The 25,475-nt window shown below is 45.9% G+C and overlaps 1 protein-coding gene across 2 annotated transcripts in view; it reads left to right on the top strand.

Annotated features, from left to right (window-relative positions):
- Nucleotides 1–25,475, top strand: part of HS2ST1 (heparan sulfate 2-O-sulfotransferase 1) — a 183,113-nt gene that overhangs the window by 141,786 nt on the left and 15,852 nt on the right. For both annotated transcript variants that reach the window (XM_034778364.1, XM_034778365.1), the window contains 3 exons: nt 2,455–2,593; nt 15,257–15,354; nt 16,831–16,988. In XM_034778364.1, coding sequence (XP_034634255.1) covers nt 2,455–2,593; nt 15,257–15,354; nt 16,831–16,988 — 395 coding nt within the window. The remainder of the gene's footprint in view (nt 1–2,454; nt 2,594–15,256; nt 15,355–16,830; nt 16,989–25,475) is intronic.

Below are 25,475 nucleotides of genomic sequence, written 5' to 3'. Positions count from 1 at the left end.
TTTTAATTATAACTTTTTATTTAAAAAAAAAAAGTAAAAGTAAAATGGGGGAACATCATAAACTCCCAGTTTAGCTTATCTCTAATAGAAAGTCCGAAAAGCCACTATATCAGCTGGAAATTACCAGTGGGCAGCAGCTGAAATTTCAAGATTGCTAAAAGAAAAGGAAGGAGAGAAACCTTAATTTAAAAAAAAAAAAACATGAAATAAAATGAAGAAACCCTGTGCTTCACATTGCATCAACCTCCTCTCCCACCTTTTTAAAGAAGTTAAAATACTATATTAAAAGACTTTTTGACTTGAACCCTTAATGGAATAACAGCCTTGTGAACAGCTAGGTGAATATTATTCTTTACATTACTCAAGGCATAAAGCTGAAAACATCTTCTAGGTACTGGAACTTTCCAGATTAAAACAATTATTGTACCTGTAGAAAGGCATCTAAGCAATTTCACAGATTTCATTCATGTTCATATTTCCTTCCAGGGCTGTGTTATCCTTGTGTTTTGCTGTTTGTTGCCCTTTTACCTAGATGTCTAATTTTTTCCCACAACAGCTTCCTTCCTCTTATTTGTGGTTTTCATTATTAAAATCGTATATTGAGTACTGTGGTTGCTCTTTGCTTTTGACCTATACTTTTAAAGAAACTGTGAGTATGTTCTGCATTCTTGTAATTGTCAAGTGTACAAATATATATCATAACACAATCCAGCTCCAAGGAGCTTTGCATTAGTCAGTCAGAATGGTCATTATAAGACCAAATGTTCAGGCCTCTGTCCAGGTCTGTGTCATTAGTCTGGTCCCAAAATAACATTCTTAGGTAGCACAGGGGCCTTAAAAAATCTTGAAAAGTCACTGACAAATCAGTTACAGTGGGCTATTATCAGCAGGAGGAAAAAAAACAAAAACACTAACCCAGGAACCTATCCTTGCAACCAACCCCGTTGCCAACTCTGTCCACATATCTATTCAAGGGACATCATCATAGGATCTAATCACATCAGCCTCACCATCAAGGGTTCGTTCACCTGCACATCTACCAATGTGATATATGCCATCATGTGACAGCAATGCCCCTCTGCCATGTACATTGACGAAACCGGATGGTCTCTACTCAAAAGAATAAATGGACACTAATCAGATGTCAAGAATTATAACATTCAAAAACCAGTCTGAGAACACTTCAACCTCCTTGTACGTTCAATTACAGACCAAATAGTGGCAATTCTTCAACAACAAAAATTCAAAAATAGACTCCGAGAAACTGCAGAGCTGGAATTAATTTGCAAACTGGACACCATCAAATTAGGCCTGAATAAGGACTGGGAGTGGATGGGTCATTACACAAACTAAAAACTATTTCCCCATGCTAATTCTCCCCCCTACTGTTACTCACACCTTCTTGTCAACTGTTTGAAATGGGCCACCCTGATTACCACAATAAAAGTGATTTTTCCTCCTGCTGATAATAGCCCACTGTAATTGATTTGTCTCGTTAAAGTTGGTAAGGCAACCCCCATCTTTTCATGTTCTCTTTATATGTATATCTTCCTACTGTATTTTCCACTCCATGTATCCGATGAAGTGGGTTTTAGCCCACGAAAGCTTATGTCCAAATAAATTTGTTAGTCTCTAAGGTGCCACAAGTACTCCTCGTTCTTTTTGCTGATACAGACTAACACAGCTACCACTCTGAAACCTGTAATAGAAAATGAAGTGTTGGTTTCTGCTTGTATCAAGAACACCCACATTTTATAATCCTAGCCAAATGACAGTCCCTGAGCACCTCCCCTTCCTTGTAGTTTGCATCTCTGTCCTTGGCATCATGCCAGGAATACCCCTTACTTCACTAGTGCATAGCACAGTTAGAACAGCAACAACTGCAGGAAGCAGGAAAAGAAGACCGAACCTCCTGAGGGCTTCTGTGGTGTGAATATTTGGTTGCTAGACCGAGGGAAGGAATTTCTAAGGTCAGGTTACTTATATTAAAACTTTCTACACCTGGTATGGAAGCAGGCAGGATGTAATTATTGACATTTCAATATTGTTTTAGCTCAGACATGGGTTGGATTATATTAAAAACAAACAAAAAATCATACAGACACACAGAATTGACTTACCTGGTGTGTGGCTTGGTTTTTTGTGTTTGTCTTGTTCCTGTAAACAAGAATCTATTGTGTTAACATTTCTGGAACCCTCCATCACAAGGTAGAGAATATCTCTGTTTTCAATACTTTTTTCATCTGTCCTTTTTCAGACAGCACTCTTCTGTTCTTTCAAACAGTAATATATAGCCCTAATGTGAAATATTGAACTCCTGGCACTAAAGATTAAAATTTCCTGTCTGTAATATGTATACACTTTTACTTTTATCTAATGTCAGTAAATACATTTTTGAGATACTGCAAGAAAAACGTTGGTTTGACATTTTTATTTATTTATTTTCTATTTCAGATTTGGTGTTAAAAAGAAACCAATTTACATTAATGTCATAAGAGATCCTATAGAACGACTAGTTTCTTATTATTACTTTTTGCGGTTTGGAGATGATTACAGACCAGGGCTACGAAGGCGAAAACAGGGGGATAAAAAGGTAACCTAAGCTTTAGATTCTGCTTTCATATTTTATTCGTACTAAAGTTGATCTTAAAACAGCTTTAAAATATGGTCTGGCAAAAGCTATATTCCTTTAATAAAAAAAAAAAAAAAAAAAGTTTCCAAAATATTAGTGGGTTTAAGGTTGAAATTACACCATTGAATTTGTGTGAAGTTTGAAAATCAGAGCTGTTCTTGGATCAACAATGGTGATGCTGGTGATTTTGGTAGAGGGCATGCTCCACTTCATGTTGGTTTTGAACCAAGGTGTACAACTCTATATGCTGTTAGACCTTTGAAGAAGTGCAAATCCAAGATTCTGACCTCTTGTCAACAACTGTTTATTTGAATGACTAATTCTGAGAAAAACAACTGAAAGAATTTTCTTGAAACTTTGCAAACAAATTAATTTAGGGCTAAAAAGTCTGAAAAATCTCAGCCCAGATGTCATTGTTGTAAATATTCAAGGCTGTAAGCATCAAATGAAAAGACTATTCTATGAGAGGCATCCAGAAATCCATTCCTGTAAGAAGCAGAACTGAATCTGCACTCAAAAGCTATCCTGCTAACAGAACATGCTATCATACTGTTGATTTTGAACACTTAATATTGTAATAGGACTTTAACATATGCAAGGTGCACTATTTGAAAATTGTGGTGTTCAAGAGATACATGTTCTGCACTTTCCCACCCTTCTTTAGAGCTGACCTGGACTGACCTAATTTAACATATTCAAACAGCAAAACTCACTTGCTCAAGCATGGTTACAGCTTCCTGTTAATTCCATAATTTATTTATCCCAGGATGCATTTATATATCTACTATAATATATATACCGTTGGAATGCCTCAATTTGGATCGTACTTGCATATAAGTAAGCAAAGTAATGCAATATATTTGCTGAATGCACAGTTTTTAAAGAGGTTGAATTTGACCCAAAATATAAGTTTTGTAAAAGCAAGCTTTTTCAAAACTTAAGAACTGAAATTTTTCCATTCTTTTTTTTTTTTCAATTTCAGTGGAAACACGGGATTTTTAAACAAAAAAAACTTTTTCTGCAATGTTTGCAATCTAAATAGTGCACCGTTATGCTAATACCTTGGAAAACTGAAAGTGAAACTGACTAAACAAAAGTCAAACCAAATAGATTATTTTCATTATGCAAGCTGAGCCAAATGCAAAGAAACAATGACATAGTAAGTAAGTTTTTACTTTTTAAAATTAGCTTTTTTTATTTTTTTTTGGCAAGACCACTAATCTGGAAGCCGCTGCTCTTCCTTGCTTCCTTAGTTAAAAGTAGCTCTGCCTCTGTTACTAAGGTTTTGGCTCCATCTGCTGCCCCTGCATCCCACCTCCACTCACCAGACTCTACCATGTGAGTAGAGAGAGGGTTCTGCAAATAAAGACATTTGTGTTTTAAGTGTGGGGTTTTTACCTGTAAGCTTTCGAACATTCTGAACTTTATTTCAAGTTTGTTACCTTCAAATATTGCAAAGCCTTGATTGTAACAACATATGTGCTAAGTTTGAAGATAACTTGAAGATTGCTTGTGTTCCTGAGTACAAGCAACTGTTCAGGTGCTTTTACTGTTGAAAAGCATTTTTAACATTTAATCAACTCAAAATATGCCTAATGAATTTCCTGTAAGCTTTCCTTAGGGAAAATCTTTTCTAGGTTAAAGAATAAGTATGAAAACTTCAAGCAGAACAGTATCTGAAAATAAGAATTTAAAATGTGTCCTTTGTAGACTTGCTATAGTGATGGTATGATATATATCAGATTTTTTTTTAAAGGAGGGGGAGTATAGGTCTTGACTTTATAACCTACTCTGTTCCTTTCTGTATAGTTGCTTTTACTCCACTGATAGTTAAAAAGTACTAAATCATCACCTTATACAGATTGTGGGCACTAAGTTCACCTCTGTGCATTCTCTGCTATGATCTGTCCTGAAGTGATATAGGAAGACATTAGATCCAGGGTTTTCTTTATTTTCAACCTCAAACAATGATTGGAAATGGTTTAAAAAAAAGTTATTTGGCAAATTACATGTCCAGTGCATCCGAAGAAGTGAGGTTTTTACTCACGAAAGCTTATGCCCAAATAAATCTGTTAGTCTTTAAGGTGCCACCAGACTCTTTGTTGTTTTTGTAGACACAGACTAACACGGCTACCCCCTGATAAGTGAAATAGCAGTAATTCAATATTTATCTGACAGAATTAAAACTAGTATTGTATAATAAAACTGTTCCACTTACAGTATACCGTTTTGTGTTCTATCAGACCCTGGATATGAAAGGAATACTTTAATATCTTAAGGTTGCTTTAAAAAAAATCACATCAGTTAAGGCATTAAATTGGCTCAATTTTTTCCCCTCTCTCTTGCGTTTGCAGTAAAAAAAATTAATAATGACTGGATAGATTTGTCTGATTGCCAGAAGCTGAGAGTAGACAACAGGATGGATCACTTGATGATTGCCTGTTCTAGTCATTCCCTCTGACGCACCTGACATTGGCCACTTTCAGAAGGACAGGGTACTGAGCTAGATGGACCTTTTGGTCTGACCCACTGTGGCCAGTCTTATATTCTTACATAACTCCATGAAGACTTTCACTTTTAAAACATTATTTAAGACCACCTAGAAAAATGTCCACTTTATAAAACTTCTCATACATGGATTTTTGATTCAATTGAACTCAGATTAAACAAAGAGTATACATATATTAGTGAAGCATATATTAGTTGGACATGGAGAGTAAAGCTCTAAGATAGACTTGGGATAACAATAAATCTTCCTTACAATTGAAGAGTCTAAAGTTCATTGAAAACTCCCTGAGCTAATGTTTTGTGGAGGTGTAAATTCTGTTAGCAGTGCAGACTCAGCACAGCCAAGAGTGAATGGACTGAATTCTATTCTATTCTATGTGTGGGTTGTTTACTTCTAATTCCCTTATGCAAAGCTACTGAAGGTAGTGAGGTTACAGTGTCATTGGAGGCATAATTTGACCTGCAGAACTTTTCACTGGGGGAGATGTCTGAGATAAAGAGAACTAACTGTGATTCCAGGATAAGTTTACTGGACTGGAAGTTAATTAAAAAACAAAAAATAAAAACACCATTTTAGGTGTAATTTGTAATCTGAACACATCTGGTGTGCATTTATTAAGAACCAATAAGCCAAAAACCCACAATGCCACTTCTATGGAATCTCTTTTCAGAATAGAATGCACTTTAAATAACTTCCTTCAGAGATTAGAGCTATTATCATTAGTTTCAATTTAAACCTTCCTAATGTGTTACTTAATAATTCTCTGTTCTTGTACTTCAGGCTCTTGTTTTCAATCTTTTATCATGTCACTTTAGCTAACATAAATGTATTTTGATTTTAGATATTACTGGTTTTGCCATACGCATTTGAATTGTCCCACAAGCACCCTATTCTACCCAGATAAAATTTTGTCACCAAGCTTTAATTTCTCTCACTGTTTGTAATAATTCAGATTATAATGCTGCCCATGCAACCTTTTCAAAGTGTTTTGAGGAAGCTTTACTTAACAAAAGGATGACAGTTTTACTTGCATCAGATATAAAATTCAGAGTATCCATCACCATAATCATTTACTATATATCTCTGAATCCCATCTGAATTGTCATTGTACATATGACTTTAGATAACTTCCAAAGAGCCACTAATTTAAGCATTAACAGTACTATAGCATCTTCTGCATGTTTCTTTCAGCAAGACAGTTTAGCTGCTTATTAGATATGATTTTTCTTGATACAATCCAAAATCAAAAACTTACATTTAGAAAACCAGTTAAGATTGCTAAGAGTTAAGTTTTTCTCTTATCAATCATGTTCCTTAAAAATTGTTAAGTAAATAAGCAACTAGTTAAGGATGATATATAACTTTACCCAGCCTACATCTGTATAACGAGCTTCTAAGCTTGTCACTCTGAAGCCTAGAATGTTTGTTGAGTCGAAAGTAATAGAAATATCCACAATCATGTTCAAAATATTACCAGGTTTAGTCATCACTGGATTTCACAGTCTGTTACCACCCAACTTAAGTTCTCAGCCATATTTGGCTTTTCTTACACACATGACTTTACAAATTACCCCCATGTGACAGCACAGGCTTTCTAGTAATAATAATTCTTACCAAGTTCCAAATGCATATTCATTACAGTACAGCCTTAACTCTAACCCAAAATAAATACTGCTCTTTTATCAGTAAACTCACAGAAAGCACAAACCCTTCTAAAAGACGCCTATAATTACGTACATGTTGACCAGCCTCACGTGTATGTCTAATGTAATTATAAGCTGACTATGTTATATGCTTTTCTTATTAAACAACATACAAAACATTATTATCAAGGAACAACAATGTGAACTTTTTGATAAAATAGTGCCATTGTTTTGGTAAACAAATGTAATCTAATTCCAAACTAAAATTGTTGAGGGACAGAAATAACCATTATAATGGAAGCTGGTTATATCCTTAATTAGTCTCGATGTACCTTACAACCATCACCATTATGCTTATGCAGATGCAGTTCATCATTATCCATTTTCCAAAATAGAAAAGAGTTTTGCATGGCAGTTCCTCTTACTGATATCCCATCATGGTTTAAGGGAATTCTAATAGAGGTTCAGCTAGTATAGAGGACTTACAGTGTACAGTAATTTGAGTGGCATTCTTATTTTGCTACATGGACAGAGAAGAACTATTATCTTTCTGTTGAACATCCCAGAGTAAAATGAATACCTTGGCTATGAGAACAGAATCTCTTAAGTACAAAAGTTTCTATGTTAGAATTTCTGTTGATATAGCTGTCAAGATGTAGGTGGAGGAGAGAATGGGAGGTGGATGTCTTCATTTTGTTTTATTTAGGAAATTATTTAGCTGTTTTTAGCTTTAACTACAAAGTGACCTGTGGTGATGGAGAAATCTTATCGGCTGATAAATTCCAACTCATATTTGGCATATGTCTGCACAGGTCGGGAAATGTGCCCGGGACAGGTCAATGCTTAGATATGTTGATTGATGCTGTATAAATACTTAGAGTGGATAAATAGCACTCATGAAAGAGGAAAAAAGAAAATGATCTTTTTCCTCTGTCATTTCAAGCATAAATCTTTCTCTCTGGCAACTTTTAAGATGCTAACCGCCTCACTTTGAGCTGGGCAGATTCTTAAATTGTTTTGTGACTCAGGTTAAAACGTGTTTATCTTTCAGAAAAGCATCATTTCAGTGAGATGCCACATTGTTATCAGTGCTGAATTGTGAACACCTTAAAGTTCTGCACTATGGAAAATGCTCAAATATATTTTACTGAAGTATGGGCAAAGCTTTATTTGGAAATGCATGATTTTACCAAACTGAAGCAATTTCAAGCAATCTGCTTGTAAGTGTCTGCATCTTGGGTTGGATTCCTAACAAAAGTTACAAGAGCAGTAGAGTCCTAAATCTTACTGGGTCTATAGTCAGTTAAAATTAAACAAATGCAAGTCTTATATTTTTTAAAATCTTTTCCCCAATTTATTTTCACTTTATAGGTTTGATGAACTTATCAAAACAGTAATGTTTTTAATTGCACAGAACACAAGAAATATTGTAAAAAGCCGTCTTCAAACTATAATAGACTTCCACAGAATAAAAACAGTACATGTATCCTATACCTGGCTTGGAGAAATCATAAATACTTGAGTTTCTGACTACTGTATGGATAGCATGTTTTTAATACTAATTTCCCTCCAATGTTAATAGAACTTTTATTGTAACTGGCATTATAAGCTTGAAACACTATGCTTCACTGCAGGTATCCATGTGTGCAGAATGATGTCGTGTGTCTAGTTTTGTTTTCTTTTCTTCAAAGTGAAGTTGGATGTAGTAACTTACTTTCATGTCTACCCTAACTTGGAGCCATAGTATTTTAAGTTCTTCTTCGAGTGCTTGTTCACGTCGATTCCAATCAGGTGTGCGCGCACTGCGTGCACGGTCGTTGGAAATTTTTCCCTTAGCAGCTCCCGTCGGGTCAGCTAGGGAGCCTCCTGGAGTGGCGCCTTCATGGCGCTCAATATATGACCCACCCGACCCCCCTTCAGTTCCTTCTTACCGTCCGTGGTGACATTGGAACTGCGTTTCACTTGTTTGCAAGTATTCCCTTAGCCTAATACCTAGTTCTACCCAGTTTCTTGTTTTAGTACAGGGGTTCTCAGGCTTTTGTACTGGTGACCCTTTTCACACAGCAAGCCTCTGAGTGTGACCCCCCCCTTATACATTAAAAACACTTTTTTATATATTTAACACCATTATAAATGCTGGAGGCAAATTGGGGTTTGGGGTGGAGGCGGACAGCTCATGACCCCCCATGTAATAACCTCGCAACCCCCTGAGGGGTCCCAACCCCCAGTTTGAGAACCCTGTTTTAGTAGTTAGTGTATTATTGTTTGTAGTTAGCATAGAAATTGGTGCATGGGATCATTTCTCTCCCCTCATCCCGCCTTGGGCTTCGGGGCATGCCTCAAGTCCAAGGGTTTGTCTTGCAGCGTATGCCGAAAGCCTATGCCTAATAGTGATCCCCACAACTTGTGCCTGAGGTGTCTGGAAGAGGCGCATCAGTCTGAGCGCTGCAAGATTTGTAAGGCTTTCAAGCCTAGAACTAGAAAGGAGCATGACTTCTGTTTAAAACAGTTACTGTTGGAAGCTGCACTCCGTCCAACAATCCATGAAACAGTGCCAAGGAAGGACTCTGGTGCGAGAGCCCCTCGGCACCAAAGATCCCTGGCACCACAGCAAGAAGCAGTGCCCTGGCACTGTTCCACGTCTCCGGTGCCCCACAAGTGCCATAAGAAGGTGGACGGAGGGCGCTCTCTTCAGAGAACTGTGACACCATCAGGGGAGGCTTTGCTGCTCCAGAGGAAAGATTCAGCTCCCAAGCACCAAGAGCTTGTGCCGTTGATTCCAGCACCCCAGACAGCACTGTTGAGCCCGGCACTTAGTGACTATCCAACGGGGAAGTGCCTGGCGGAGGTGTTGGAGCCCCCCTCCACTCTGGACACTTTTGAAGCTGCTAAGGAGCTCACTGAAATAACTGCGCCTCAGCCAGCGGCTGTTAAAGAGAAGCCTCCAGCACCGCCTAGACGGGTACCATCTAGAGGCAAGCCCGCGATGATGAGGCTCTCTTCGTCGCCGGACTGGCACTGTTCCCGGCACCATTCCAGGTCCCCATCGCTGCAACACGCACTGGCCTCGGTACAAGATCGCATGGCACTGGGAGCATGACGAGAGATATCTCCAGCACCGAGGAGTCGGCACTGATCTAGAACACCCTCACAGGGCCAGCACCGACACATGGCCCCGGAGCACAGCCGCCGTTCCCTGGCACCAGCCTTGGTCGCGGGATAGCCAGCACCGACCTTCGACGTGATCGTCACAGCACTGTTCCCTGACCTCCTCTTCACGGCACCGACTGCCAGCTCAGGGATCGTCTGCACCGCCGTGGTCATAGCCCTCGGGGTCTTCAGACTTGGAGGCCAACTCAAGGCACAGTAGACATAGGTCCACTAAGCACCAAAGAGACGTATAAGTGGCCTGGCAGCCGCAGTGGCCTTCCCCCCCACACACACACAAAATGGCCCTTCTGGACCCCCTGAGCTTACCATCAGGCCCAGGGTACCCCTTCGAGGGCTTCTAGGTCAGTGGCCTCAGGACCTCAGGACGTCACCCTTTCCGGTCACCGATGGATAGACTTACCCCTCGAGTTATGGAAGCGAACCTCTCCAGACCACCCCCTCATACTACGGGGGGAGTCAGCGGAACTGGCTCCAGAACCAGCCATAGCCCAGGACGCATCCAACCAGGTTGGACCAATGGAGAAGTCTAACAGAACCCAGGAACAACCTGGGCAGCTAGAGAGCCATGAGGACCCCTGTGCTCCCACGTGCTTCCTCATCATCCTAGCCTGATGAAGCAGTGGCAGGAGCATCAGCTTTATGTCCTCCACCCATGGACCACAGGGCACACCAGGACCTGCTCTGCCGCATTGTCCGTAACATGACCCTAGAGGTGGAGGACGTAACCGAATCAGAGGACACAATGGTGGACATTCTCACCCCAGAGGGGTCCTTCCAGAGTGGTGTTACCTATAATAATAATAAAGAAGAAGAAGACCCTGTGGCAGACTCCATTCTGCCCACTGCCAGGGGAGTGGAAAGGAAGTAGTTTGTCGCCTCCAAAGGATATGAGTTTTTTATTCTCCCACCCACACCATTGCTCCCTGGTGGTCTCAGCAGTGAATGAAAAGGTGTGCCAAGGGCAACAGGTGCCGCACCCAAGGCTAAGGAGGCCAAATGTACAGACCTCTTTGGCAGGTAAGTATATGCCGCAGGGGGCCTACAGCTGAGGATAGCCAACCAGCAGGCTATCCTCAGCATGTAACTTTAACTCTTGGGACTCTATGTCCAAATACAAAGAATTACTCCCTGCAGAGTCAAAGACGTAGTTCTCAGCTCTGGTCGAGGAGGGGAAGGCGGTGGCCAGGGCATCCCTACAGGCCCCCCTGGACTCGGCAGTCTCTGTGGCACGTACCATCTCCAATGGAGTGGTCATGAGGAGGACCGCATGGCTCCAAGCTTCCAGTCTTCCCCTGGAAGTTCAACAGACCCTGACCTTCCCTTTGAGGGCGCAGGACTGTTTTCGGAGCAGACAGACTCAAGGCTCCATAGCCTCAATGGTGAAATCTCTGGGGATGAACTCGCCTGCTGCCCAAAGAAAGCCTTTCAAGCCTCAACCCCAGCAGCAGCAGAGACAATATCAGCCTCACCCAACGTAGGTCACATACTGCTGTAGGGAACAATAGGCATAGACCTTCTAACCCGCCTTCAGGCTAGGGGCAGGGCCCGACCAAGCCACCATCGGGACCCAAACAAGGGTTTTGAAGGGACGCCCAAGGACAACATACCCACCACTATCCTGGGTCCTTACCTTTCTGAACTGTCTATCCCACTTCTACCGTGTGTGGTCCCATATAACATCGGACCGCTGGGGTCTTCGCCCGGTAGAAGTGGGATATTCTCTCCAATTCTGCTCCTCCCCTCCCTCCCACCCCCTTCCCCATCCCTCTTCAGGGACCCTTCTCATGAGCAAGTCCTTATCCAGGAGGTGCAATCGCTCCTCACCATAGGGGCAGCGGAGGAGGTTCCTCAGGAGCTATGGGGCAAGGGATTCTACTCCCGCTATTTCCTAATCCCTAAGGCAAAGAAGGGATCTCAGACCCATTTTAGACCTGCAAGGGCTCAGTCAGTTCATGGTAAAGTTGAAGTTCCGCATGGTCTCCCTGAGCACCATTATCCCTTCCCTGGATCCAGGGGACTGGTACGCTGCCCTCGATATGAAAGACGCACTTCCATATAGCCATTTGGCTGGCCCACAGACGTTTCCTGAGGTTTGTTGTCGACCACAAACACTATCAGTTCACGGTGCATCGAAGATCCCCCCCCCCCCCCCCCCCCGAGTGTTCACCAAGTGCATTTCGGTAGTTGCAGCCTTTCTCCGCAAGAGAGCGGTTTATCCCTACCTCGACGACTGTTTGCTCCGGGGGCGCTCCAGGGAGCAAGTGGAGTCCCAAGTCCAGTTAGTCAGAGAGAACTTCCAGAGACTAGGACTCCTCCTCAGTGTGGACAAGTCGATGCTGTCACCGACCCAACGAATAGAATTCATTGGGGCGGTGCTGGATTTGGTTCAGGGAAGAGCGATACTGCCAGAGTCCAGATATCAAGCACTGACAGGCATCATTCAGATTATCAGGCAATACCCCATCACAATCATGAGGACATGCCTCAGTCTCCTTGGACACATGGTGGCATGCACCTGTTTGGTCAGGCATGCCAGGCTGAGGCTCAGACCACTCCAGGCATGGCTCACCTCAGCTTATCTCAAGACAGTTCGGACTTGGTAATAACAGTGCTAGAGCAAGTCTTAAATACCCTATACTGGTGACTGGACCCTCGCATGGTCTGCGAAGCGATCCCATTCAGCATCCCTCAACCGTCCATGATCTTAGTAACGGGAGCGTCAGACCTAGGTTGGGGGGCCCACGTGGGAGATCTACAGACGTAGGGCCAGTGGTTGCAGTCCTAGATCCTGCTCCACATCAATATAAAGGAGCTCAGAGTGGTAAGACTAGCTTGCCTGACCTTGCGGACCCCTTACAAGGTCAGTGTGTGGCGGTGCTGACCGATAACACCACGGCCATGTTTTACATAAACAAACAGGGCAGAGCCCACTCTTCCCCTCTCTGTTGGGAGGCTCTCCAGCTGTGGGATTTTTGTACAGGACGCCTCCAGGTGAATGGAGTGGACTATCTCCCTGGAGTACGGAACGAGCTTGCGGACCACCTCAACAGGTCGTTCCGCGACCACAAGTGGTCCATCCGTCCAGACGTCATACATTCCATCTTCCAAAGGTGGGTTTTTCCCCGGGTAGACCTATTCGCCACCAGGAGCAACAGGAAGTGTCCACTGTTTTGCTGTTTCCAAAAGCACAGTCCTGGCTCTTATCTCGGACGCGTTCATGCTACCGTGGAGAGACCATCAAATGTAGGCCTTCCTGCCGATACCACTCATCCACAAGGTACTGCTCAAGTTCCACAGAGACAAGGCGGAGGCAATTCTACTGGCCCTTGTGTGGCCATACCAGCATTGGTACACCACGCTTCTGGAGCTGTCAGTGGACACCCCGATCGCTCTACCGCTCCACCCATGGTTAAACTCAATGGAGCTCCAATGCACGTTGAGAGAGGTGCTGCTTGGTAGCAGGAAACCTTCCACCAGGGCCACTTGCCTAGCTAAGTGGAAAAGGTTCTCGTGCTGGTGTGAGCAGAGTCGCATACCTCCACTTCAAGACTCTGTACCGTTCATCCTGAAGTATTTACTGCATCGGAAGCAGCAAGGTTTGGCAGGATCATCCATCAGAGTACACCTCATGGCCGTCTCGGCATTCCATCCGGGAGAGTTGGGGCGCTCGGTATTCGCCAACCGTATGGTGGGCTGTTTCCTGAAAGGTATGGAAAGACCATATTCACAATCCCGACCACCGGTACCTGCTTGGGATCTCAATCTGGTCCTCACTAGGCTAATGGAGGGCCCCATTCGAACCACTGGCTACATGCTCCCTTCTGCACCTCTCATGGAATGTGGCATTCCTGGTTGCCATCACATCAGCCAGGAGGGTGTCAGACTTAAAAGCGTTAACCTCCAACCCATCTCCCTGCCCACCAGTCTTCCATAAGGACAAAGTACAGCTCAGGCCGCACCCGGCCTTCCTGCGCAAGGTGGTATCCCAGTTCCATATTGGCCAAGACATTTTTGTATCAATCTTCTATCCCAAGCCACATGCTACTGCACAGGAGCAGAGGCTTCACTCACTAGGTGTGCGTAGAACGCTAGCATTCTACACTGAGCACACGAAGCCTTTCAGGAAGTCGAACCAACTGTTTGTAGCAGTGGCAGATCAGATGAAGGGGCTTCCGGTCTCCTCACAACACATTTCTTCCTGGATCACGGACAGCATCCGTACCTGCTACGACCTTGCTAAGGTCCCAACCCCATCTATTACGGCCCACTCAACACGAGCTCAAGCCTCGGCCGCTGCTTTCCTGACCCAGGTGCCCATTCCAGGAGATCTGCAGAGCGGCGACCTGGTCTTCAGTGCACACGTTTACCACCCACTATGCCATCACCCAGCATGCTAGAGACAATGCAGCTCTCGGTAGAGCGGTGCTCCAGTTAGTGATTCCTTAACTCCAGCCCCTTCCCCCGGGGGAGAGCTTGGGAGACACCTGATTGGGAATCAACATGAACAAGCACTCGAAGAAGAAAAGACAGTTATTCACCTTCTTGTAACTGTTGTTCTTCGAGATGTGTTGTTCACGTCCATTTCAATACCTGCTCTCCTTCCCCTCTGTCGGAGTAGCCGGCAAGAAGGAACTGAAGCAGGGTCGGGTCGGCAAGGTCATATATTGAGCACAATGAAGGCGCCACTCCAAAGGGCTCCCTAGCTGACCCGGCGGAAGCTGCTAAGGGAAAAAGTTTCCGACGACTGTGCACGCAGCGCGCACACACCTGATTGGAATGGAAGTGAACAACACATCTCGAAGAATAACAGTTACACGAAGGGTAAGTAACCGTCTTTTATAGACTCAGATTTGAAAAGAGATACCAGTAATTTGTTGGTAGGCTCAATAATCTACCACTATTTTACCATATCTTTTATAAAAACAAAAAATTCACTGTATTATACAGTTATGATCCAATCCCCACTCCATTTTGCAGTAATGTTATTTCAGCATTTGGGACCATTGTTATGATTTTTTTTAATAAGGAAAAACTGTAATATTAATATATAGTCTTGCTTTTCTGCAGAGGATACAAGCAGGACTTAAAGTAGTCAGTTAATTTCAATCACTAAATGTTAAGACCAATAGATTCTCTTTATACGGTATTTTGAAAACAAAGCTTGAAAAAAAAAATTTGTTCTCTTTTCCCCACATCTTGTATTCCTCTATCCCCAGCACATTTAACAACTAGCCATGGTAAGATGTTTGATATGTAAGGCTGTGGTTTATAGCTCACTTTGCAACTTTGTCTTTGTTCCAGACCTTTGATGAATGTGTAGCAGCTGGAGGCTCAGACTGTGCTCCAGAGAAACTTTGGCTTCAAATTCCATTCTTCTGTGGCCACAGCTCAGAATGCTGGTAGGGAGATAAAATTGGCTTAAGCTGATAATCAAGTATATTATCACTATAATCTATATTTAATAAGTGAATGTGTGCTGGAGGGTTAGATGTTGAGAAAGAATGAGAGCATCTGGAGTATACCAGCATGTAATTCACTGATGTGTACTTTGAGTTTACCTTCCAAAGGTATTTGACTTTAAAAGATTCGTGCAACTGTTTTCCAAGGAATAAGTTTAAAAGACATTTGTTTTGTAATAGACGTTATAGAAGTGTGCAAACAATTCTATAACTAAAAATCAGCATTTCCATTATAGACTGCAGTATTACGGATTCAATAGCCACAATTTCTTGTTGAATCAGGCTAAATCTTAGTGTACATGTTTGTCTGAACTAAGTGTTCTCCTGTTCAAGCTATTTGAGTTTTATACAGAGGGAAAATGATGATATAAGTAGCTTGGTTTGAGGTGCTGTTTTGCTAAGCTGTTTGCCAAACTCTCGATAATAAATGCAGCTTATTTGTTAGAAGGTGAAATGAAATTTGATAAGGATTAACTGTACATGTGGATCAAGCATTTTTGTTTCTTATACAAGAGCCATGTACTTTAAGCAAGTCTCCAGGGAATGTAAGTTTGAAAATGACTTATTCGTGTACAACAATTCCATTCAAATCCTTTTAACACTCAGTGATAGAGAAGTTGCTAACTGCTGTCAGTGGAAACAAATATACTGAAAGGTTCTGAGTGAAGACACGGAGCATTATTATCAAGTCTGTTATACCTAAATTTGGTGGATTTAATCACAGGCAAAGCAGGTGGCCACTTGGGGACTTGTACTCAAGTGCAAACTCTGTGTAATGTGGGCAAGCCCCATGTACCCCTGTCTGGCAGTGGGACCTGAGGAAGAAGAAGCTTTGAGCCCCTCTATCCCCCCTTTCCTTTCTGGCAATGAAACCATAAAAGTGGGAGAGATGACAGTTCTATTCTTTCTCCTCTATAAGCCCAGCTTTGCTTTTATGCGGGTATTTAACTATGGTAATAAGACTTGCTAAATCAGAGGAATTATGAGACGATATTTATGAGAGCATTAAAAAAGGAGGGTATGTGCCCCCCCATACTTCATTTTTTGAGTAGGCAAAAAATGGTAGTTCTGACCATTTAATTCTTGAGGCACAGAAAAAGTAAAATTTTAGAAATTGAATTAAAGGAATAACCATATAATTGCTACACCCTAGTGGGTGAGGTGTTAGTATTAGCAAGAGACTGTTGTGAGCAGCCTTGTAAAGCCATAATCCATGACGTTTGGGTTTGGTGTTGACATAGTCACAGGTGAGAGAAATTGGGGAGGGGAAGTTAGGTAAAGGAAATTAGAGAGGGTGTGATTTTAAAATGAGTCTCTCTTGCCTGTGCGAAGATGATGTGAAGAAAACTACATCTAGGAATCAAGAATTCTTGGCTGACTTCAGAACCTTGCTGTAATTACTTTTTATCATTTTAGGAATGTGGGGAGCAGATGGGCTTTGGAACAAGCCAAGTACAACCTGATTAATGAATTCTTCCTAGTGGGAGTCACTGAAGAGCTTGAAGACTTTATTATGTTATTGGAGGCAACTTTGCCCCGATTCTTTAGGGGTGCTACAGAACTGTACCGGACAGGTATTTGAATAGCTGTTTTCATTTCTTCCTCACCCCTTTTTCATTTATGCTTTCACATGACCTCTTCTGACCTGAATGAACAGTCTTGAGTCTCTGCCAGGATTGCTTCTCAATTGATTGATGTTACTATGCAGGAGGCAGAATCATTCCAAAAGAGTTCTATTATCAGTTTTACCATGCAAGCCAAGAATCTTTAGCCCTTATGTGCATTACACACAACCCAGGTGGAGCATTTGGTCTGTGCAGCAGTTCTGCAGTAATATGACTAACTTACTATTATTTATACATGCAGGTAAAACATGGTAGACTTTACTAAGAAAAGGGCCCAGCCCCAAAGAGGAACTGACAGGCTAGGGCCTTGATCTTGCAAACTGCTCTGTACTGGAAGATTTCTGCACCCAGGTGGACCCCCACTAAAGGATCCTTTAATCTGTATAAAACTCCTGTATGTCAGTGGGCATCTATACAAACATGGAGGTCTGTCTGCATGGAACAGCTTGCAAAACTCAGGCCTAAAACAATAGAAAAGCAGGAGGTGGTAGAAGGAGGAGGGAGAGCCAGCCCTAAACAAGAAAAGGGGAAGCTTGCACTTTTTTCTTTCAGATTGATTCCTTGAGGCTACACTTTTGTTTGTGATTTTTTTTTAATGTTGACATATTTAAAGCCAGAAGTATCATTTTGACTTTAGACAAAAAATATTAAGAAGTATTTCTTGACATTTCCAGAAGTATTGTCCCAGGAAAGCAAATCATTATTTAAGGAGTGTCACTGCAGAACAAGCAAATTGGCACTTCCTTTGCCACAGTGTAATTTTCAGAAATATAATCTTCTAGAAGTGGTATTTGAATGATTTGTGTGTTTATATATGTATTATGTATACAATTATTGCTACGCAAACATATGATTATTTCTTCTTCGAGTGCTGGCTCATGTTCATTCTACGTTAGGTGCACACATGCCACATGCACCGTTGCTGGAAATTTTCCCCTCAGTGGTATCTATCGGGCTGGCTCTTGTGCTCTCTGATGCTGCACGCATATGTGCCAGTATAAGGGGTACTGCCAGCCCCGCATCCTCTCAGTTCTTCTTCAAGTGATTGCTCATGTGTATGCCACTATAGGTGTGCGTGCTCGCCACGTGCACCGGTGCCGGAAGTTTTTCCCTTAGCAGTACCCGTACTGAGGGAGCACCACTACGACCCCTGGAATGGCGCCGGTATATCGCGCCATAAAGGGGGCTGCATGCTCCCCCCACCCTCAGTTCCTTCTTGCCGCCAGTGAAGGTAGTCGGAACTTTGTGCTCCAGCCTTGGCTGCAGCGCTTCTAGCTTTAGTGGTACTTGTTCGTCAATAGATAGCTTCTCTAGTTAGTAGCCTGGCTCGGGGCATGCCCTGTGCCCCAGGCTTCAAGTCGTGTGACTCCTGTCGCAATTCCATGCCCAGACGCGATCCGCACTCCGAGTGTCTTCGCTGTCTGGGCAAGTCTCACATAAGTGAGAAGTGCAAAATTTGCAAATCGTTTAAGCCCCGGACTAAACGTGAACACGAGATTTGTCTCCGGACCACCATATGGAATTGGCATTGGCACCGGCGCGCCGACCCGACCAGGCCCCGGGTACCGCATCATCTGTGCGGAGCGAAGCCCCATCCACCAGTCGGCACCGCTCCCCAGCCAAGAAGCAGGGCAAATCCCAGCGACGCCGTGAGAAGGACAGGGGTGAGGCCGGACCTGAGTTGACCAGCCCACGATCCCTGTCGGGGCCCAGACCTCCGACTCGTGCAGAGCGGAGTAGTCCAGCCCCGTCCGCATGGACCTCCCCACTGATACGGGTCCCCTCCATGCCGGAGGCAGCCCAGGCAGCGCGCGACGTCCCCACCATGTCAGCACCGAGCGGGCTGTCCGAGGTGAGGCCCCGGTCGCGAGGGAAACCACCATTGGGCTCCCAGCCCTCACCGGCTACGTCGGTTGTGGAGATCTCCTTCTGATCTGCCGGGCCCTCCTCTAGCCCCAGACATACCTCTACTCCGTTGTCGGAGTCGCCTGGGAGGGAATCGCCTGAGTCGTCCTCAACCCGCAGAGGCAGCAGGCGCTGGCTTGGGAAGTGTCGAGCGAGAGCGGATCTCGACGCCGACGGCACCACCGATCATACTGCGACGATCGCCACATTCGGAATGCATCCTGGCACTCACTGGCACCGCGATGCCGAGCCCAGAGCCACCGAAGAGAGTCCAGGGATATGCCCTCCAACATCTACACCTATTCATCGTCGAGGTCAAAATCCTGTGGCAGGAGCCGGCGTGGACAGCACCGGTCAAGCCGCTCCCACGGCACCGTGCGATCCTCGGCCGCTTCGGCTCCCAGCCGCCCCTCCCCGGGCCACACCGTTCCCCAGGAACGAATAACCCTGGTGGGACCCCAGGCAGGGCAGTGGCAAGGGGCACCATGGCAAGGACAGTGGTGTCAGTGGGCACCGTGGCCCCAGGCGCCTGCACCACCGAGGCCTCGCTCCATGGCTGGCGCATCCCAAGCCTGCTCTGGGTACCCATCTCGGCGCCAACGGCACTGCAACCGGACCGTGATGTGAACAACGGCATACCGGCACTGCCCGATGCTCTCAGGTCCATCCCAGTCGCCCTGCAGGCACCGGATGAGTCCATAGCAGCACCGCCTCCTCCATCTCAAGAGGATTTCAAGGCGCACCAGGAGCTCCTACGGCTTGTAGCCGCCATTCTACACCTGCAGGCGGAGGAGATTGAGGAACCATCGGACAATCTTTTCAATGTCCTTTCCTCTTCGGCACCGGGCTGCGTGGCACTGCCACTTCACCAAGGGGTGGCAAACATCTCCACGGGCCTATGGCAAACCCCGGCCTCCCTGCCCCCTATCTCTAAGAAGGCGGAGCATAAATACTTCATGCCAACAAAAGGGCACAAGTATCTTTAAACCCACCCCACTCCGAACTCTTTGGTGGTGGAGTCGGTCAACCACCGTGAGCGGCACGGGCAGCCCGCACCAACCCCAAAGGATAAGGAGGCCAGGAGACTGGACACGTTTGGCAAAAAGGTTTATTCCTCAGCCAGTTTCCAACTCAGGGTGGCGAACCACCAAACCCTCACTTTGACTTCAACTTGTGGGGCTCTTTGCCAAAATTCGAGCCCCCCCCTTCAAGAGCAGGACAGGAAGGAATTCAAAGCGCTGCTCGACGAGGGTACAGCAGTAGCGAAAGCAGTTCTCCAGGCTGCCTCAGACGCAGCTGACATGGCGGCTCGTTCGATGGCCACGGCTATCTCCATGAGGCGTGCATCGTGGCTTTCCCTCTCGGGGCTGTCGGTGGAGTCCCAGTCTATAATGCAGGACCTGCCATTTGATGGCAAAGCATTATTTGCAGACCAGATAGATACCCGTCTGCACGGGATGAAGGACTCCCGCACCACTCTACAGACACTTGGTCTGTATGTCCCGCCGGCCAAGGACAAGCCCAGACCGCAGCCCTCGGCTCCCCTGGCATGGGGCAGATACGAGCCCCCGCCTAAGAGGCAGAGAGAGCAGCGGCGTCGGTCCCAACGCCAATCCCGTTCAACCCCACGACCTGGGCCCTTGAAGGCCAAGAGGCCAAGGAAACGGTGTTTTTGACTCGTTGCAGGGGGTCACCAGGCCTGTTGCCAGTGTACACCCCCGCTCCCCCAGTTAATAAAGTTGAGTTTTACCAATCGTTTATCGGCCTTCCGACTACAATGGTACTGTATAACGTCGGACCGATGGGTCCTGAGCACCAACTCCCAAGGGTACAGGTTGCAGTTCGTTTCACCCCCTCCCCACCATCCATTGTCCCGGGAGCTGGCCGGGGACCCGGAGCATGCCCTCCTCCTCAGCCTGGAGTGCCTCCTCTCCCTGGGAGCTGTGGAAAAGGTACTCTGGGAATTCCAGGGCAAGGGATTTTACTCCAGGTATTTCCTCATCCCGAAGGCGAAGGGCGGGCTTCGGCCCATCCTCGATCTGCGGAATCTCAACCAGTTCCTGGTTCATTGCAAATTCCACATGGTGTCCCTGGCCTCTATTATCCCATCCCTAGACCCGGGGGATTGGTTTATGGCTCTGGACCTCCAGGATGTGTACTTTCACATCCACGTTTTCGAGGGTCACAGGCGCTTCCTCCGTTTCCTGGTGGGTCAGGACCACTACCAGTTTACGGGCCTTCCCTTTGGCCTGTCAACTGCCCCCAGGGTCTTTACAAAGTGTATGGTGGGGGTGGCGGCCCACCTCAGGAGGAAAGGGCTACAGATCTTCCCCTACTTCGATGACTGGCTGCTCAAGGGCAAGTCTCGGTCTCAGGTGCAGGAACAGATAAACTTCTTGCTAAACACCTGCGCAGCTCAAGGCCTAGTGGTAAACGAGGAGAAATCCACATTAGTCCCGGTTCAGCGAATAAACTTCATAGGAGCACTGTTAGATTCCTGGGTGGCCACAGCCTCCCTCCCACAGGACAAATTTTGAGACGCTCAAAGCTCTCATCGCCTCTGTCACGGCCTTGCCGGTAACTACGGCACAGGTGTGCCTTCAAATCCTAGGCCATATGGCAGCATGCACCTCTGTGGTGCGACATGCCAGGCTCAGAATGAGGCCCCTTCAGCTTTGGCTGGCCTCCCGGTACTCCCAAGCCAGGGACGGCCTGGACAAGGTCCTCACGGTGCCGCCAATGGTGGTGGCAAGCCTGCAATGGTGGTCCCTCCCGAGCAACATGCTTCGGGATATCCCCTTCCGAGAGCCCCCTCCCTCACTAGATCTAGTGTCAGATGCCTCGGACCTGGGCTGGGGAGCCCATGTGGGGGGCTTCAAGATCCAGGGTATGTGGTCACCCGAGGAACTGACCCTGCACATAAATGTCAGGGAGCTCAGGGCTGTGCGCCTGGCATGCGTTGCCTTCCGCCAGCACATACCGGAGAAGGTGGTCAGAATCCTCACAGACAATATTTCAGAGTAACAGCCGTGTTAGTCTGTATCCGCAAAAAGAAGAACAGGAGTACTTGTGGCACCTTAGAGACTAACAAATTTATTAGAGCATAAGCTTTCGTGGACTACAGCCCACTTCTTCGGATGCATATAGAATGGAACATATATTGAGGAGATATATATACACACATACAGAGAGCATAAACAGGTGGGAGTTGTCTTACCAACTCTGAGAGGCCAATTAATTAAGAGAAAAAAAACTTTTGAAGTGATAATCAAGCTAGCCCAGTACAGACAGTTTGATAATAAGTGTGAGAATACTTACAAGGGGAGATAGAGTCAATGTTTGTAATGGCTCAGCCATTCCCAGTCCTTATTCAAACCGGAGTTGATTGTGTCTAGTTTGCATATCAATTCTAGCTCAGCAGTCTCTCTTTGGAGTCTGTGTTTCAAGTGACATCATCATAGGACCTAATCACATCAGCCATACCATCAGGGGCTCGTTCACCTGCACATCTACCAATGTGATATATGCCATCATGTGCCAGCAATGCCCTTCTGCCATGTACATTGGCCAAACCGGACAGTCTCTACGCAAAAGAATTAATGGACACAAATCTGACATCAGGAATCAAAATACTCAAAAAACAGTGGGAGAACACTTTAACCTGTCTGGTCATTCAGTGACAGACCTGCGGGTGGCTATATTACAACAGAAAAACTTCAAAAACAGACTCCAAAGAAAGACTGCTGAGCTAGAATTGATATGCAAACTATACACAATCAACTCCGGTTTGAATAAGGACTGGGAATGGCTGAGCCATTACAAACATTGACTCTATCTCCCCTTGTAAGTATTCTCACACTTATTATCAAACTGTCTGTACTGGGCTAGCTTGATTATCACTTCAAAAGTTTTTTTTCTCTTAATTAATTGGCCTCTCAGAGTTGGTAAGACAACTCCCACCTGTTTATGCTCTCTGTATGTGTGTATATATATCTCCTCAATATATGTTCCATTCTATATGCATCCGAAAAAGTGGGCTGTAGTCCATGAAAGCTTATGCTCTAATAAATTTGTTAGTCTCTAAGGTGCCACAAGTACTCCTGTTCTTCTTTTCACAGACAATATGACAGCCATGTATTATGTAAACAAGCAAGGGGGCACGCGTTCCCGGGCCTTATGCCAGGAAGCCCAGCTCCTGTGGGAATTCTGTATAGCCCACGACATCCTCCTGCGGGCCTTTTACCTGCCCTGCAAGAGCAACATGCTCGTGGACCACCTGAGCAGGGTTTTCTCCCAACAGCACGAGTGGTCCCTGCACAGGGAGGTGGCCAGGTGGATCTTCCTACAGTGGGGTACTCCCTAAGTAGACCGGTTCGCCTGTGTCCCCGATTCTGCTCCAGGGCAGGAGAGGGCGATGGTGCGATATCAGATGCGTTTCTGTTCCCATGGTCGGGGCCCCTGTTGTACGCCTTCCCGTCCTTCCCCCGATAGACAGGGTCCTACAGAAGGTGAATGCCCCTACCCGGGGCGCGGGTTATCCTCATAGCCCCGGACTGGGCCCGTCAACATTGGTACGGGACCCTACTGCAACTCTTAGCGGCCCCCACTTGCAGGCTGCCGCTCCGCCCGGACCTCCTCTCCCAAGAGGAAGGTCGTCTCCTCCACCCCAACCTGGCCCCCCTCCACTTGACAGCGTGGCTGCTCCATGGTTGAATGAGGAGGAAGGAAGATGTTCTGAGGATGTGAGCCAGGTCCTGCTGGCAAGTAGGAAACCCACCACACGTCGAACCTATCTGGCCAAATGGTATCGGTTCTCTATGTGGGCGAGAGGTAGAGGTTCCTCGCCCTCTACCGCATCTATCCAGCTGGTCCTCGATTACCTCCTGTCCCTTAGGACCCAAGGGCTGGCGCCCTCCTCGATCAGGGTGCACCTGGCGGCCATTTCGGCCTTCCATCCCCCCCGGTGCAGGGCCTTTCGGTGTTTTCACATCACATGATGTCCCGGTTTCTAAAAGGGTTAGATCGGGCATTCCCTTACGCCAGACCCCCGGTCCCACTCTGGGACCTGAACCTAGTGCTCTCCCGCCTCACAGGGCCTCCTTTCGAGCCCTTAGCCACATGTTTGTGCTCCCACTTATTGTGGAAAGTGGCGTTCTTAGTGGCTATCACCTCTGCCCGCCGGGTCTCCGAGCTTAGGGCCCTGACCTCTGAACCACCGTAAATGGTCTTCCATAAGGACAAGGTTCAGCTCCGCCCTCACCCCGCCTTCGTGCTGAAGGTAGTCTCGGCTTTTCACACGAATCAGGATATTTTCCACCCGGTCCTCTGTCCTAAGCCCCATTCCTCCAATGAGGAATGACGCCTGCACATGTTAGCTGTGCATAGAGCGCTGGCTTTTTACCTAGACAGAACCAGGCCATTTAGGAAGTCCCTCCCAGCTGTTTATTGCATCGGCCGAACGCATGAGGGGGCGTCCGGTCTCCACCCAGCGGATCTCCCGCTGGATCACCTCCTGCATTCGCACATGTTACGACCTGGCAGGGATTCCCCCGCTTCCTATAGTAAAGGCTCATTCGACGAGAGCCCAGGCCTCATCAGCGGCCTATGTGGCTCACATCCCTATTCAGGACATATGTAGGGCTGCTATGTGGTCCTCTGTGCATACCTTCTCATCGCACTATGTGATCATCTCCCAAACACGGGATTACGCAGGGTTTGGTAGGGCGGTGCTCCGCCCGGGTAACCCTTAAAACTTAACGCTTAAACTCCTACCCACCTCCATCAGGTATAGCTTGGAGTCACCAATAGTGGAATACACATGAGCAATCGAAGAAAAAAGGACAGTTACCTGTTCTGTAACTGGCGTTCTTCGAGATGTGTTGCTCAGATGTAGTCCACATCCCGCCCTCCTTCCCCTCTGTCGGAGTTGTTTGGCAAGAAGGAACTGAGGGTGGGGGGAGCACGCAGCCCCTTTTATGGCACGATATATCGGCGCCACTCCAGGGGTCGCAGTGGTGCTCCTCCAGTACGGGTACTGCTAAGGGAAAAACTTCCGGCACCAGTGCACGTGGCGAGCATGCACACCTATAGTGGAATACACCTGAGCAACACATCTCGAAGAACGCCAGTTACGGAACAGGTAACTGTCCTTTCCTTCTTACCGCCTGTGACAGTTGCTGGAACATCTCTTGCTTTGGCAAGGTGTTTCAGTGGTATTTTCTCTTCAGCTTAGTTTATTAGTCTTCAGTTAGTAGTAGTGTAAATAGTGTAAATAATACTAGTGTAGGTCATTAGTCCCTCTTCTTTAGTGTAGAGGGGCTCCCTTTGCCCCTGGAGCTGGGCTTGTACCGGGCCCTAGGCTTCGAACCTTGTGCCTCCTGTAGCAAGCCTATACCGGTGAGCGACCTACACTCCAGTTGTCCAAAGCCTCTGGGAAAGCTTCATGTACGAGAGCGCTGTCAGATCTGTCGGGACTTTAAGCCTCATATGAAGAAAGACAGAGAGGCAACTCTGAGGGCTATCCTCACGGAA

The sequence above is a fragment of the Trachemys scripta genome, chromosome 8, assembly GCF_013100865.1.
Source record: "Trachemys scripta elegans isolate TJP31775 chromosome 8, CAS_Tse_1.0, whole genome shotgun sequence".
NCBI classification, from domain to species: Eukaryota; Metazoa; Chordata; order Testudines; family Emydidae; genus Trachemys; species Trachemys scripta.
The sequence above is the reverse complement of the archived record's forward strand: the minus strand, read 5'-3'. Positions and strand labels throughout refer to the sequence as shown.